At 41.5% G+C, this 16,535-nt stretch overlaps 1 protein-coding gene across 1 annotated transcript; it reads left to right on the top strand.

The window, feature by feature from the left end:
- Positions 1–555: 555 nt before the first annotated feature.
- Positions 556–14,125, top strand: fkbp1ab (FKBP prolyl isomerase 1Ab). The gene is made up of 5 exons (XM_012879414.3): positions 556–697; positions 805–852; positions 9,111–9,223; positions 10,573–10,735; positions 12,922–14,125. The coding sequence occupies exons 1-4, from the start codon at positions 661–663 to the stop codon at positions 10,699–10,701; spliced, it is 327 nt and encodes a 108-aa protein (XP_012734868.1). The 5' UTR covers positions 556–660; the 3' UTR covers positions 10,702–10,735; positions 12,922–14,125.
- The last annotated feature ends 2,410 nt before the right edge of the window (positions 14,126–16,535 follow it).

Raw genomic sequence — 16,535 nt, 5'->3', positions numbered from 1 at the left:
CACTATAAAGGAACGAAAAAGAAGGAAAGGATGGATGGATGAATAAAAGAAAGGTAAAAACAAGGAAGTAGGGAATAAAGTCTGTAAATATAAATATTTCCCCATATTTCTTATTTTCTCTTACTATGCTTTTGAGCAGTTGGAAAACACTGACATTAAATTATCTACTTATATATATATATACTCATATATACTACTTATGTATGAGTATATATATATATATATATATATATGTATATATATATATATATATATATATATATATATATATATATATATACTCATATATACTACTTATATATGAGTATATATATATATATATATATATATATATATATATATATATATATACTCATATATACTATTTATATATGTGTATATATATATATATATATATATATATATATATATATATATATATATATATATATATATATATTAAATCTGTATTTTGAAGTCCGAAACGGAAGCGAAATAGAGAGAGAGAGAGAGAGAGAGAGAGAGAGAGAGAGAGAGAGAGAGAGAGAGAGAGAGAGAGAGAGAGAGAGAGAGAGAGAGAGAGAGAGAGAGAGAGCCACTGGAGGAGCGTACAGACAGACGGGAGGACTGCTTGAGGAGCGCACCGGGTCTTTGGACAGCAGGAAGACGCTCGCCGCTGAAATGGGAGTCGAAATCGAGACAATCAAGCCGGGAGACGGTAAGAGGCGCTGCGCCGGACGCACAGCCCGCCTGTCCGTTCTCCTCCTGTCTAATTCAGCTGCAGGGCGCAGAAATGCACTGAGCACCGCTCTGCTTTCTCCACAGGAAGGACCTTCCCCAAAAAAGGCCAGACGTGTGTGGTGCATTATGTGGGTGAGTTGGAAAGGAGAAAACTTGTCAGTTCCGCAAGCGAATCCTTCCCATTTGTGCTGGCTGCGCTGCGCGTCTCACGGAGACCGTTATAACAGCAGCTGCTGCGCTGCTGCGCTGCGGGCAGCTGTCTGAGAGCACGGCGAATCAAATCCTGGCTCAAAGTGCCACAGCAGATATGAGCAGGATGCGCACTGACGCGCTGCGAGACGCAGCTGACACGGTCCTGCCCCAAACCTCCTGCCTCTGCTTTCTCAGTGGGGCAGTAAGGGCTGACATGCAGTCACCGGGCAGCTTCATGCTTTTACAGCCCCTGGGACTTCTGCTCCTGCTCCATTTGGCAGGGGGAAAATCTCCAGAAAGCATCATCGGTGTTCTGGATTCCAGACTGCGCCTCAGTCTGGGCCATTAGAAAGCCCCACGGAGATCACCGGCTAATGTGCTCATCTGTCTGCTCCGGAGATTTACCAAAAGGGGACGAGAAGGAGCCACAGCCATCAGAAACAGGGGATGCGAGGAATTCCCCCACAGGCTTTCCTCCAGACAGACAGACAGAGCCAGGGAGCAGACAGCGGGCTCCTAAATCCTGTCTGATTTCCAGCCTGTTTCTGTCTTTGTTGGAGTTGCATTGGGGTCGAGGGGCGGGGGTCGGTGGAGCTGAGCGGATTAGAACCGTCTGGGAGGCTGGAATAACGGCAGCCCCACTGCTGTTCATTTCATATTTTTAACCAAACACGCACATGATATGAGAGCCAATTCCCTCCGCACCTCATCAACACTGCATGAGCCAGTCCTTCCCCCAGGAACTGATGATTCTCCTCAAACATCTGAAGCTTTCACGCCTCATTTGTGGCATAAAAGGGATCGCTTTTAGGCTTTAGCGCTGGAACGTCATGGGGGGAAAATGCAGGCTATTATGAGTCTGTGTGCAAATTGTTATTATTATCATTAGAGCTGTGTGGTAACTAGTTACATTCAAACCTTAAAGTACTTCTAGGAGTAGCTTACTTGCAGCATACCTTTGACTTTTGCTTGCGTAATATAATTTTAAAGCATCACTAGTCTTACTTCAGTACAACGTCTGGCTCCTCTAGCCACCATTAAATAATCTCACTAAATTAAGAATAGACATGTTTTGACCCAAAACGATCCAGACACAAACACACACCCTTGCAGTTTATGTTAAAGTGAGAGTTCCTGTTTGTAGACAAGCTTTATTATTCTTGTTTCCCATCTGCTGTCAGAAACAAGATCCGTAACATTTGGTACTCAACTGAATTTACAGTAAATAGTATGAATCGTCCTTCCAGAAGAGACAATTTGGACTGGTGGAGTGTGGCAGTTAGATTTGGACTTTATATGACTTTTCTCTAGAAAACAATTGACATTTACATCCCACCTGTTGTTTGTGGTGAATGAATCAGAGCAAGCTACATACCTGTTGAAAAATGCTACGCTGACATAAAGTTCTGGACCACCTTTCTTTCTCCACTGTAGCTGAATGAGAAACCTTAATGTTCCCAAGGAGCAGAGTTTAGTGATAGCGATAGCTGGGAGTCCTCTCCACTTTGTTTTGGTATCACCTTTTAAAGCAGCACTGTGTAACTTTTAGCCACTAATTCCCCCTTTTCTATCGACACCGGGACGTCCGCCGGAGAACCTGACACGCCGGAGCCGTCCTCCAAGACGTCCCCCAGACTTTTTATTCTTAGAGACTTTTTTTTAAAAACATTTTCAGTTTGTTTTTCACCCGTGCGCACTGTTGGGTTTGTTTTTTTTTGTTTTTGGTTTGTGTTTGGACATTTGTTTCTACCCCGCACCACTCTACTTGCCCCGCCCCATTTCTGCTCCACTGTACTTCTGTTGGTTTCCTACAGACACCACAGCTTTCTCTCGGCTTCACTCCACACTGCAGAGGCTGCCGAAAGAGAAGGCTCCTTTGTCTGTGTGGAGATCAGCAACCGTTCGCTCCATGTCACAAGCTTCTCTCTCAGGAACCTTCTCTCTGGAGTGAAGCTCAGCATGGGGCTTCGCTCCATGCTGGAGTAGGAGCCTTCTCTCTTCTGCAGAAGGCTGCAGCAGCAGTTGCTCTGCCCTCCACATAACACACACTTGCGCCATTTTCAGTTGGCTGGTTGGCCACACCCACGGCCAAACAGTGGTAACTGGCTGGCCACACCCCTGGCAAATCCCTGACTAGCAGTCGGCTCATGTACGAGCTCTACTCCACTCGACTACCACCATACTATCATCTGCATAGAGTCAGGAAAACCCAGCTGGGTATGCAAAGAAATGCAGTCTGAAAACTCTCAAAGTGCACGGAGTGGATAAGATTGCGGCAAAGCTGAATCCATGGAAAAGTCCCATAAGGTGTGCTAGACCCGTAACTTCCAGACTTTGCACCCCTGGTGGCCGCTGGCAACACTGCAGTGTCGCAAAATAAAACAGCTCCCCTCCGTGTTTTGAAATCTGATAGCAGAGCACTTTGAAGGTGCAGATTGAGAAGTCATGGAGTTACCTGTAAAGACAAGGCCACGTAGGATGGGTCACGTGACTTAGAATGGCGCTGTAGGTCACATCACTCATTCAGTGACAGATCCAATCCAATCAAGATACATAGGCGAGTTTTTGAGAAGGGCAACCCATACAGAGCATCGATACACACCAAGTGCTGTATAATGACCTGAAAAACCAATTGATATATCTCAAATTAAGCTAACACTTGGGTCAAAATTTACAGGTTTCTGCTTTAAAGTTGCGCTACAGATTGTTGTCACGAACCAGAGACAGAGGACCCAGTATTCAGCCAGACAAGAGAGGTTTTAAGCAAAAAACGGGATTTAATAATAAAACAGGGACAAGCAGACTCAATGATCAAAAGGGCAGTCCAAAATAGGCAGAAGTACAGTGAAGGATAAGGCAAACTCAGAATATCACAAGGCAGGTCCAGGTCAGAAAAACAGGTAAGCAATCATACCGGGCAAGAAAATCAGGTTTAGGGATCAGGCTGGCTCAGAGTCAAAAAGGCAATCGGGTCGGTATCAACAGGGCTATCAGAAATAAAACACTGGATAAGACTTCCCATGTGGTTTGAATTGATCTGGCCGATTGCAGAGGTTTGTGACAGGACTATATAGGGGAGTGAGCAGGTGAACAGGAGTGAAGACTAATTACTGACATGGGTGGAGCTTGTCAGGAACAGGGAAGTGACTGGAAGTAACTGAAACTGATTGGATGGTGACTGGAGAAGAGGAGTGACAGGGTGTTGACTAAGAGGTGAGCTGGCAGATAGCTGGCAGGTGAACTGAGTGACTGATTAAAGGCTGGATACAGAGAAGTGAACTGAGCAGGCCAAGTGAAGTGATAATAAACAAAATCAAACCACAATAAAATCCAAACTAGACCATAACCCAAAACAGAACCAAAACCTAACACTAAACAGAACACAAGCTATAACAGAAACCAAACAAGAAAGAACCCGAAACCAAAACTGAGCTTTAAAGCTGGAGAGTTTAACTAATAGATCAAAATAAACAGTCAAAACAAAAACCCAGATCCTGACAATTGTTGCATTACACACTCAGTCCCGCACATAAAAAATTCTGCATCTGTTCAGGTAGAAAACAGCTCTGTGTATGTTTGGTAAAGCAAAGGATTGTGGGATTCCTTATAGCTCTTTAGTGCCGTAAAGGTTCCTAGGCTCAAGGAGCTATGATAGGAAACATACAGGCTCCTTTTCCTACCTCCTTCCTAACTGACAGCGCTATTCAAACAGCACTTATCATGGCGACCGCTGATCCACTTCCACTTTGGCTAAAGAGTCCTTACCATTCAGACCTTTACGGATGCAACCTGTGATTTATGTTGTGAAAAGTCCCTGCTCTAGTTGGGTGGATTGCAACCCTTTGTGTTACATAGTGCCAACTACTGTCCAGGAGTGACCTGCTCCTGTGGCATGTCAATCATATGGGGACATCTGGGGGGCAATCAGATCTTTTCCTTTTCACTATTGAGTTCAGACCACAGCCAGCATGCAATGCTGTGCCAGGATTGCAACCAGCTTGCGGTTTTGCTCACAAAGCATTTGAGTCTGGGTGATCACAGCTCGATTTAAACCCCCACACACTCCTGGCAGCCTTACCGAGGCCAGACTTGCCACCGAGATCTTCTGAATTTGCCGATATACTAGGTAATCGCCAGCTCCAATAAGCAGACACACTGTTATCATAAATCCAATTATGAACACATATTCCATATCCTAGATGGACAAAATAGACAGACACATCATCGTCCAACTTCCCCAGGAGGAATCCAAGGTGTATCCAGCCACATGTGTCCCCTCAGGACAGCTTGGCTCTTCTGCGCCTGGTCTTCTCATTGAGAAAATATTATCAATTGCGTTGAGCGACTAGCTGCCCAGATCCATGGAGTAATTTGTTCTGGAAATTTAAATCAGATTATTCTGCAATGTTTTTGCAACACTGAATGTCACAAGCGATTTTTTTATTGGCAGTGAGTATCATTATTGACTGTCTTCTTCTTCTTAGCTTTAATTATGAGGCCATGTTGGACCAGGTTGCTCCTGTAGGATCTAGGTTGGTTACTAGGAGGTTCCTCATGCCAATCACACTATCAATCACACTATTTGTGAGCTATAGTGAATATGTCGTAAAACTGAGCGTTTGTGGAAGTCCACCAAACTTGAGGTCCACAGATTGCACCTTAAGAAACTTATGTCTTCTTTAAATCAAACCACAAAAAAATGCCACATCTGATTATTTTGTTGTTGATTCTGTTTGTCATAACTGTTCCTCTTTTAAGCCTGTATCTATACAGGCTGACATCTTAGCCCTGGTAACCAAGATGAAGCCCTTTTTAAAGGTATATGATGTCATTGGCCCCTGGGTTACCAGGTTAATAACTTTGTCATTGTCTTCATGCCTTCGTGGAACCATTTCTCAAATAAATGAAATCTGGACCCTACTGTAATAAATTATTGCCTATTTAAAAACTTCCATTCTTGTCCACTTTTAGGGAATGTGGTTTCCAAACAATTTATAGTATTTTTACAAAACTTTGACCATTTTCGACGTGGTTTCCGTAAGCATCCTTCCACAGAAACTGCCCTGATGAAAGTGTGAAGTGGCATTATGATGTCTGCGGATGCTCGGAAAGGCACTGTTTTGGTTTTGCTGGATCTATCTTCAGTGTTTGACTCTGTCATTCATGAAAATCTTGTTGGGAAGGCTGCGGGGTCTGGCTGGTCGGACAGGATCTGTACCAGCATGGTTCTCGTCATATTTGTCCGGTAGGAGTTTTAGTCTCCCGGCTAACCAGTTCATTTCCGACTCTGCAGATTTGTTGTGTGGGATGCCCCAGGGTTGTGTGTTGGGACGCATTCTGTTTCTCATGTATGTGCTTCCCCTGGGTAATATTTTTCAAGAGTTTGCTGAGGTCTGCTGTCACCTTTTTGCAGATGATATTCAGCTGTACTTCTCCTTTCAGTCCCCCTGAGATCCATAAATTGGACTCTTTAAAGAACTGCCTTGGGAAAATTAAACAATGGCTTGGCGCAGTTAAACTCCGATAAGACTGAGGAGTTTCATTCCAGGAATCAACCAGTATTTGGGTGACCTGAGCTCGTCGGCTAAATCAAGCCTTAAAAATCTGGGCGTGATTTTTGATAGAGAGATGTCACTAGAGCATGATTCAAAGCAGCTCACTGAGGAACTGTTGTTTCCAGCTCAGAAAAATATCAAAACTTAGAAGATTTGATTCCAAAGATGATCTTGAGTTTATCTTTTTTGTCGTCTTGTTTAGACTATTGTAACAGTCTTTTTTTTTCCTTGTCTTAACAAAAATAAGCTGTCTCGTCTGCAGCAGATCAAAATGCGCCAGCTAGAGTTGACCCACACCAACAGCAGGGCTCATATTACCCCGATTTAAAAATGTCTCCATTGGCTCTCAGTGGTTTTTCGCTTTAATTTTAAAACCCTGGTGCTGACTTTTAAAGCTCTCCGTGGTCAGGCTCCCTTATACATTAGAGCCCTGTTGTGTCCTTATATCCCTTCTCTGAGGCTGAGGTGATCGGATCAGAATCATCTCATGGTCCCTCACACTCGTTTTAAGACTAGAGGAGATCTCTCCTTCCAGGCCGTTGCACCAAGGCTCTGGAATGATCTCCTGTTCTCGCTACATTCTCTTGATTCTGTGGATGCTTTTAAGAGTAAACTTAAAACTTATCTTTTTCGCAAAGCTTTTTAACAACTCCATTATGTCCTTCTGTGACTATAATATTTAACTCTATCATCACTACAACCTTCACCATTTTCCTCTGATGTTTTATTGATTTATCTCATTATTTCATTGTGCACTTAAAGCACTTTGTGACTCTCAATGTCTGTGAAAGGTGCTATATAAATAAAGTTTTACTTACCTACTTAGTTATTATTGATCATTTTGCAACAGAAAGCATAAATAAAAAGACTGATCGTACACTACTTGCCATAGAAGAAATTGTTGAAATGCGTCCTTCCAGCAAATTCATAACAGTCAACAAGAGCCACTGACGAAGCAGCTAGACTGGTGGTTAGAAGGTTTTTGCATTCCAGTATGATAGACTCCATACTTGTCAGGGATTTTGCTTGTGGATTGGATGGGAATAACATTCTGTAACATTAGCCTGCTTGCTTCAACATTATGTAACTTGCAGTAAGGCCTAATTTTAGTCTTTCACGACGAGGCATTTCTGTTTAGGAGTGAGTCTACCTTCTCCTTCTTTCTGTTTTTTTTTTCCAAGAGTATCACACAATCTGCAGGATTTCCTTTCTCATCTATTTTCCTGAAGGAGTACAAAGCAGCCCTGATGCTGGACATGAAACAGGATATTCTATTAAAAAAGCAAGCCCTTGTTCCACGTTGCGTGAGGATTAAAAACTGGAGTTTCCAGCTCTTTTGAAATGCTGCTTCTGCAGGAAAGCAGTTGGTCTGATACGATGTGATCAGCGTGTGGCTGATGAAATGGGAACAGCAGCCTTGTGGTGCTTGGAATGAACCTTTTGGCTCTTGTGGATAATTCCATTAGGCTGCTATCTAGCCGTCCTGCAGCGGACAAGGCTCCCGCTTAGCTTGCTGTATTAAAGGTTGCATCCCTCCTTCTCCACCCCGATGTGCAAAGCTGCACCCACACAGAAACATCACATTGTGCACAAACACATCTTGTTGGCGCTAATAGCTCTAAAAGCATTGCTATGAATTTCTTTTGGACGGCTGGTGCCTTGGATGTTGATGCATGTGTTTTCCTGATGCTGCCTGTAGACAGCTGTGGTCGTTGCATAAGATCCACAAAACCCATTTATTTTCCTCCTGAATAGCAAAGATAATTGGCTTTAGACCAGCATAGAAAGCGTTTGTGATCAGCACAGTTTGGCCACAAAGCAGGATGCAGCTAACAAAGCAGAAATAGTGCAAGATTTTAAAAAAAAAGTGTTTATCTGAACGAAGGCACAGAAATGTGGAGGTCTGTCTGTGGTTCAAAGGCACGGAAGCATGTTCCAGCATGTACCAGGTGAGTTTCACGAGTGCAAAACAAAACACAGAAAACAAGATGGTGGGCGTGTGATGTGGAGACAGGCGCAAAGCTCCAATGTCCGTGGTCAGGCGGAGTCAGTATCACCTAATGAGGAACCAACCGTGTGTTGTCTGTTCTGGGGATGTGCTTTTCAAGAAAAAAAAAAATACTATCCTGATTCCCTCGTCAGGATTTATACTCAGATTATGTGTTTGAGACATTTTTAGTGAAGGAAAAACACATTTTAGGGTGAGCTGTCCTCTAAGCTACAGCCTGACACTCCGTGTTATATCAGAACAGCTGCTGTTGCAGGTAAATCATCTCAAACAGTGCAGTGAATTTTTTTACAGTGCAGCAGGGTTGGGCGGTGCCATTATTTGATACCTTTAATCCTTTATAAAATAATACTGTGGTGTACTGTGTTACAGTTTACCTGGAAAGTGAGCTGGTATTTTTATATCTCTATATCTCTGCTGGGATTGTGCACCACACTTTAACTAACCACATTCATTCCTATAATTGATACTGTTATATAATGGCCATCCAGAAGACCAGACTGCACAAAGTTCAGTTGGTCACACACCAATTTACTTCACACAGCACATACAAGTAACATACTAAAGAATATCTACAAATTATCTGCCACTTTGTCTAACAGCTCTGTGCCTTTCTGCGGCTCCTCTTTCTAAAGGCACCCTGACGGATGGAACAAAGTTTGACTCATCCCGCGACAGGGATAAGCCTTTCCGGTTCAAGATCGGCAGACAGGAAGTGATCCGCGGATGGGATGAAGGTGTGGCGCAGGTAGGCTGCAGGGGTATTAATAGAGGTGTAACTACATAGCCTGTGCAAACAAATGAACTACTTTGTAAGGAGTTGAAAACATAAATCTGTGCTGTGCTGTGTCACACTTTGGTGCAAAAAAAGCCTTAGAGTTGGAAATGATAGAAAAACGCAAACTTTAATTTGAGCACATTCACTCAGTGGTCAGAAGTGCTGCCTCTGCTCTGAATACTTTACACAAACACCATTTGGCACCAGGACGACAGTTAATCTTCTCTTGTAACATTTCAGCAAATTGGTACCATAGAGAGAGGGGGATTTTTGGCCATTTCTCTTTGCACAACCTCTCTTCTCTGTCTCAAAACGGCTTTTCTACAGGATTCAGGCCCGTGATGGCTGTAGAGAAGGTTGATTCTGGTCTTCTGAACCATACTGTATCTGTTTTGGATCACTGTTCAGCTCAAGGACTAAATGACGACTCATTTTTAGACCCTCCAAACAAACAACATCACGAATCTTCAACCATACTTAATTCCAGGTCATTAATACTTAAGGACCTGGAATTGCTTTTCAGTTTTTTTTATTTTTTTTCTTAACTGTAGATTTTCTCCCCACTAACATGGGGGGGGGGGGGGGGGGGAAATGAGCTCAAATTAACTGGCTGGATTTTTCTGCAGTATTTAGTGTTAGATCAAGCTGATACAATAACAGAGGGATTTATTTTAGGACGTTTCACCAGAGGTGCCAATAAATGTGGTCAGCACCGCTGGCCCATAGTGGTCCAGGCAACTGTTAGAATCTATGAAAGATAAATGAAGCACCATCGGAGCTAAAGCAAATGATGCTGGTCTTCCAGATGGCTGTGATTTGTTGGGTCTCTCCCTGAATATCAGGTCCTGTAACAGTAATTAGTGTTTGCAGAAAACAGCTCTTTGTAGCTGGATCAGCTCGGATTCAAACGGTCACACAGCTGACATCAGCTTAAGAATTATTTATTTTCCTGTAATTAATGGTTATCTGTTGAAATACATTGCAACAACTTGATCCAAACCTCACATTTCATCACAGAAACATTTGCCTCTGCTGTTCAGAGGCAAATGTTCAGCATACCTATAAAGGAAATGTTTGCTAGGAAGTCAGTGGCTGCTGCAGGAGCTGCTGAGAATAAGCAATGAGACGGGATGCTCAGTGGAACTGATGTAGGATAACTGAACCATCATTAACAAATCAAGATGTTTCCCCTTGCTCTGTCTCCTGTGAGATATTATCTCCCGGCATCTGGCGAAGCTGCATTACGGCCCGGCCCACTGGCAGCTCTGTAAACCCATTATCTCTCCTCTCTGTTTGCCTCATCTCCTGCTCCCTTCCAGATGAGTGTGGGTCAGAGGGCCAAGCTGACCTGCTCGCCGGACTACGCTTACGGAAGTAAAGGCCACCCGGGCATCATCCCTCCCAACACCACTCTCATCTTTGACGTGGAGCTGATCTATTTGGAATGAAGCCGACCTGCAGCCTGGTGTTTGCGCGTGTTGCGTAAGTAATTTACAGCAAACGACTCTCAGACGGTGACTTATTGCCTCTCTGGTTTTGAGCAAACACCTTTCTCGGTCTCCATACGCTGATTAGCCAAAGCAAAATGACCACAGATGGTCAATAATAAACAATAATAAACAATATGTGTGATCCTTGTAGGGATTTTTCTGGACTGGCGAGAACATATCCAGGCTGGTCTAAATGCAGAAATCCATTGAATAGGACAGAGGATCACATTATTAATCACCGTTTACTTCTGCTCTTGCCATTAATGTGGTGTAGCTGCAGACCAAGTGGAGTGTCGACTCTGACATTATTTAATGCCAAAACTCTAGATCTCAAATGATTGCTGGTGCCTATGTCCACCGGTAATCTGGCAAGCAGGACAGGTACACCCTGGACAGGTGACCTGGACAGGGACACAGAGACAGAGAGGACAAACGACCACGCACACACACGCTCACGCGTGCTCACACCTAAGCAGTTTAGAGAGACCAGTAAACCTAACGATCATGTTTTTAGACTGTGGGAGGAAGCCAGAGTTGACTGGACAGGTATCTAACACACTACTTGGCCTTCAAGCAAGAGGGGCAGAAAGGAGGCCATTTTGACAGAAAGTCATTAGAAGTAACTTTTAAAGTGTAACTCTTCTGCGTACGAGAGCCTTACTCTGCCCAATCTCATATTTGAAAAATGTGCCTAGGGGAGGCGTTGCCCGTCGGACCAGAAAGCATGCAGAGTGGTGAGGGCTGGGCGTCCTCTGGGCTGCTAATAAAAGATAAATAAATGTTTAAGCATGCTAGGCTAATAAATTGCTCACAGGAAAATTTATAGAATGATCTCAAGGATCACTATTCAAACTCCAACTGGATACGGAGACGTATGAGACGGAGCTGCTTCTATGTCCCGCAGCGGCAGATCTACTAACGGCAGTTATTCTGGGTGACGTCACAATACCTTTTGAGCCAATAGCAATACTGATTTCAAAATTGAATGCAACCCCTTAGGGAGGTGCCACACAGACGGTAGTGGACACAAAAGCTGGATTCCAACAAATGTGCTTTAAATTGTCAAAATAATGAGTGAGATATGTAGACAGAACTATGAGACACATTGATTTGGGGGTGTGTTGCCAAAAACTGTAACAGAGGTAATTCAGAGCAGGCATTATTTCTGTACCTCTAGCCTCATGGTCAATTTAATAGATTCTGAACATAGATGACCCATTTATGTAATAATAGAAGAAATACAGCTGTATTGAGTATTGAGCCAACCAGTTACCACGGGTTACTGCTGGAAAACACATCATCCCTGCAGATGCTACACTGACATGTTTACTTTCTTAACTGCTGCTGTCCTTATCAACACGATTTTCCTAATGGTAGTGACCTTTATAGGCAGTTTTCTCACTTGAGGTCTTTTAGAGTATATGCCTGAACAGGACAGGGCTTTTTTAACGAGACATTTTTTTGTCATTTATGATTTATCAAAATATACAGTGAAACAAAATGTGCATTTTCCTCATTTTTTGACTCACAGTTTTGACATATAAAAGGAAAAAATCTTCACAGAGCATGGAGTCTAAAGACTAAACACTCTGAACATTACTCATTTACTTAATGAGCCTCATTCATACTTCATGAACAACTATTTCATGAACCTCATGACTTGAGATTTATGAAGGACTAATCTATGTAACATGGCTCATTTCACTCGCTGATGTCTGACTGATGTCACAGCTCTTGGACTCTGCTACGTACTTTTTTATCTTTTGCATGCTCTAATGTGTGGAGAAAAAACAAACAAAAAAAACCTGTAAATAATAGGTCTGGTGTGCTTGTCTGCCATCTTACTTGTTTTTCTTTTTTCTGTACACCCTAAACCGGTGTCTGCCTCAAGGGTAATTTCTCCATGGTAACACATGGTGACAATAAAGGAGTCTTGGTTCTTGAACATTCACACAGCAATCCTGGAATAAGGGTTGGCTGCAATTTTGGAATAGACTCAATATTGCATGGTTGGTCATTATGTTGTGGCTGATTTGTAAATATATAGTAAATATATACACTTTTTAAAAGAAAAATCCATAGTAAAGTTAGAATTTTGGTCTAATAAGCAACTGGATCAAAATTAAATCATAATTACCTCCTTTAAAGTAAAAATAATTCTCCTTGTCTTTCCTACAGTTGTCTTCACACCTGGGTGACCTGAGGAGGATCTTGGGAAGTCTGCGCTTGATTTATTGTTTTCATCAATCTGTCTGTTTTTGTTCAGTCACACTCCTCATCAAAACTTTGGCTCACTACTATTTAAACCTCATTTTACAAAAAATATTGCTTTGTTTAGAATCATGCATTTTTCATGAGTGTTTTTTTTTATTTTGTTTTTTTTTAGAGTTCTGCTTGTGGAGTGTACACTGTGGAGAGTATAAAATGCCAATGCATCACTAGCAGTAAGGTTCACCAGCCGGTGTGTTCTGGTATTATGAAATTATTCAGCTTGTTTTATCAGAAGGAAAGATGAGCACACATTTACTATATTGAAGGGTTAAATCATATTAGTTTCACCTGAATTCTAATAAAATGGTGCAGCACAGTAAGTGAACCTGCAACTCAAAATGGAAATTTCTGCTGAAAACTCCTGCAGTTATTATTTCTGTTAAAGTTGCAAACAGAAGAGCAAGAAGAAGCAATTTGTGGGAGGAAAAAAACAGTCCTAGTTGTAGATAAGCTTTCATGTGTGCCTAAAAATGGTTACTACCTTGCCCTGTCTGCATGCTATAGATCTGATGGCAACCTTAATGTGTAACAAGACAAACATCTGCATTCAGTTTTGCATCCTTACTGCCTTTCTATCTCTTTAAACCCCATTTAAAGCCATACCTAAACGTTGCACAAGTAGGATTGTGTTGATGCGCAGGAATTGGATCCAATCTTGTTTGAAATGACTCTGAAATGCTTGAAAACTTCCAAATGTGGGCAGAGATGACTCTCCCTGACTTTATTTTGTGTAATGACTTGAATTATACATTTTATTTGATGCCAAGTTTCTATCTTTGAGAAATGATAAGGCTGTCCTCTTTAGAGTCACTCTTAGTAATCCACTGCTCCGCCCAGCAGAAAACAATGCTGGAGTGGGGGTGGGATGAAGAAAAAAAAAATACAACAACATCCAAGTGTTTTTATACCTGACAGAACTACTTTTAAATGGAGTTTAAATGAACGACTATGCTGGCTTGGCTCTCTGATGCTGACTGTGGCTGTCGATGTTACATACTTGCCAAGTATGGCAGCAGAATGCCTGTACTCTGTAGTGGTGTGCTAAAATGTTACTGTATGCAGGCTACACCGACGATGTACTTAAAATAAAAGAAAATATCCTCCACCTGCCTACAGTTTTCATGTCATTTTTCCACTCCCAAAAGAACTACTCGTGATGAAGCACAAGCCAAAGCCGTCTTTTTATCCAATCAACTCTTTAAAGAGTTCCTATGTTGTACCTGCTGACAGAGAAACAAAGTTAATTCTTTTTTCAGTTTATAATATGTTAATTCTCCTTAATGTAAGATAGATCAAATACATTTCTACTTATACACTGTAAAATTTGATATTTGTAGAAATTATATATTTTTTACATTTTTATATGAATGTATTGATGGAATGACACATGATGTTCTTTATCTTTGGTAGGAACATAGGCTTTTATCACTATGCTGACTGACAGTTTTTGTGTGTAACATAACCAATGACCGCTGAAGACAGGCACCAGCCTCCTGTGACCCTGCATGGATAAGCGGGTATAGATAATGAATAGATGGATACATGGATGTTGTGGCCGTGTTCTTGTCTACTACCATCGGGAGGAGCGAATCCTATACGTGGGCTGCAAATGTTGCATTCCTTTTGTGAAGCCACTCCACTCAAAAGCATCTTACATGGACAAAGAAGAAAAAGATCAGGGGCCTCCTTTATTGACTAAAAGTGTACGTGCGCCAAAAAACTGCAAACGGCGTACCCCCACCCAAACATTTTCAGATTTATAAAACCATGCGCACACCAGCACGCAATGTTCCTTTATAGATCACAGCTGGACTTGAACGTTTGCGTACCAGGTTTCGCCTTATGTTCTGCTCTCTACACGCCCAGATTCAACCATAAATAGTCAATGCAAAGCTCCTGATGAATGTTAATGTGGATTCCATCAGTGCCAGTGCATTCACCACGCATCATTTCCCACAAGTGTATTTGACTGTTTACAGCAATTAAAGTAAGTCCTGCACCTTGTCACGATTTATATGTTAATCCGTGGTACGTCAAACCCTAATGAGTCAACAGCACAGGCATCAATACAATTTCTTGAATTGTATCTCTGTACTTTCATTAAGATTTTTATTTTTCAAACTTTCCTTCCCGCGTTCTGGAGGAAAATTTGCTTTTTTTTGGACAACCGTTCCTTCTTGTTCTGGATACTTTGTAGTTGGACTGATTTTTGGCAATATTTTTTATACTTTGCTCTTTTGTTATGGTGTGTGTAACCATAGCCACACGGTGGTTTACAACAGGGAGCAGGTGATTGACATGGGAAAAGCTTAAATAATACCACAACTGAAGCCAGAAATCCCGAGGGAGTTGAAAAGGAGGTGCCGTAGATGTAGAGCAGGAGCAAAGAGGAGAGAGAGAGAAGGAGGAAGTTCAAACCATCTATTCCATCCATCATGATGGGCAATGCTGTGGAACTAAAATAGCAGCAACATCGAAAAGAGATTTGGCACTGTAAAATCAAACAGTGAAAAATTAAACATTAAAAAAAAATCACTTCCAGTGACATCAAAATAGAGATTTGGCATTGAAAAATGAGACATTGACAAGTCAAACATTGTAAGAAAGTAAAAACGTATGATGATATGCTCATTTTATGCTGCAGCTTTTTTTTTTTTTTCCAATGAGAGATACTTTTTATTATTCAATCAAAAAAAGTAATTTCTGTCAAAATGTGTGATCAAAACAAAAACATTTTACCAAAATAAATCTAAAAAATGTAAATAATATTTGAGCAAAATAGATATATGTGATCAAAACAAATTTCCCTCAATGTGTATGTATGCACACATACTAGACAAATTAAATTACATTAATCCTTTTTATAATAATTTCTGTGTTTGCTCTATAAGTTAATTTACAATGTGCTTATTATGTTACATTTCTATTTAACCTTTTATTAATATTTAATAATTTTATATTTAATAATTCTAGCCTAAATCCTCTTTAATGATTATATTTCAGATATACCAATATAACAAATTCTGTTTCATCCTTCCCACAGTGGACACAACTCCCAGTGTCATACTTTTGTATTTTAAAAAGTATGATGAAGTATAGTTATAATCAGGGTCAAATCTTTCCTGTCTATCCTGCCCCTTTAATCCTATAAAACCATCTTTGTGTTCTTCCACATCTAATCTTTTCTGCAATTCTTTCTTCAGTTTTTTATTGACATTTTGTTTATTCTCTAATTTACTTTTATGTACTGTCAAGTTCTTCCACTAGTTGGTTGGATTGCAACCATTTGAGTTATATAGCACCAACTACTGTACAGGAGTGACATGGTATTGTGACATATCAATCATCTGGGGGGACACCTGAGGGGCCAATCAGATTCCAGGTGTGTCTAACCAGGTGGGGACCAACACAGAAGCACCACCAGGGACTGTACTCTCACCATTCCTTTTCACTTTTCACACTGCTGTCATCTTCAGAAATACTCAGATGATTCTGCAGTCGTCGGGTGTTTCAGAGATGGA

The sequence above is a fragment of the Fundulus heteroclitus genome, chromosome 1 (genome assembly GCF_011125445.2).
Source record: "Fundulus heteroclitus isolate FHET01 chromosome 1, MU-UCD_Fhet_4.1, whole genome shotgun sequence".
In the NCBI taxonomy this organism is placed as follows: domain Eukaryota; kingdom Metazoa; phylum Chordata; class Actinopteri; order Cyprinodontiformes; family Fundulidae; genus Fundulus; species Fundulus heteroclitus.
Note: the sequence above shows the minus strand (reverse complement) of the source record. Positions and strands in the feature narration are given on the sequence as shown.

Bases quoted from the DNA above. Each gene is read 5' to 3' on its own strand.
- fkbp1ab (XM_012879414.3), top strand. From the start codon at position 661: ATGGGAGTCGAAATCGAGACAATCAAGCCGGGAGACG. The intron at 853-9,110 runs GTGAGTTGGAAA...CTCTTTCTAAAG, and splicing joins GTGTGTGGTGCATTATGTGG to GCACCCTGACGGATGGAACA. The intron at 9,224-10,572 runs GTAGGCTGCAGG...GCTCCCTTCCAG, and splicing joins GGGATGAAGGTGTGGCGCAG to ATGAGTGTGGGTCAGAGGGC.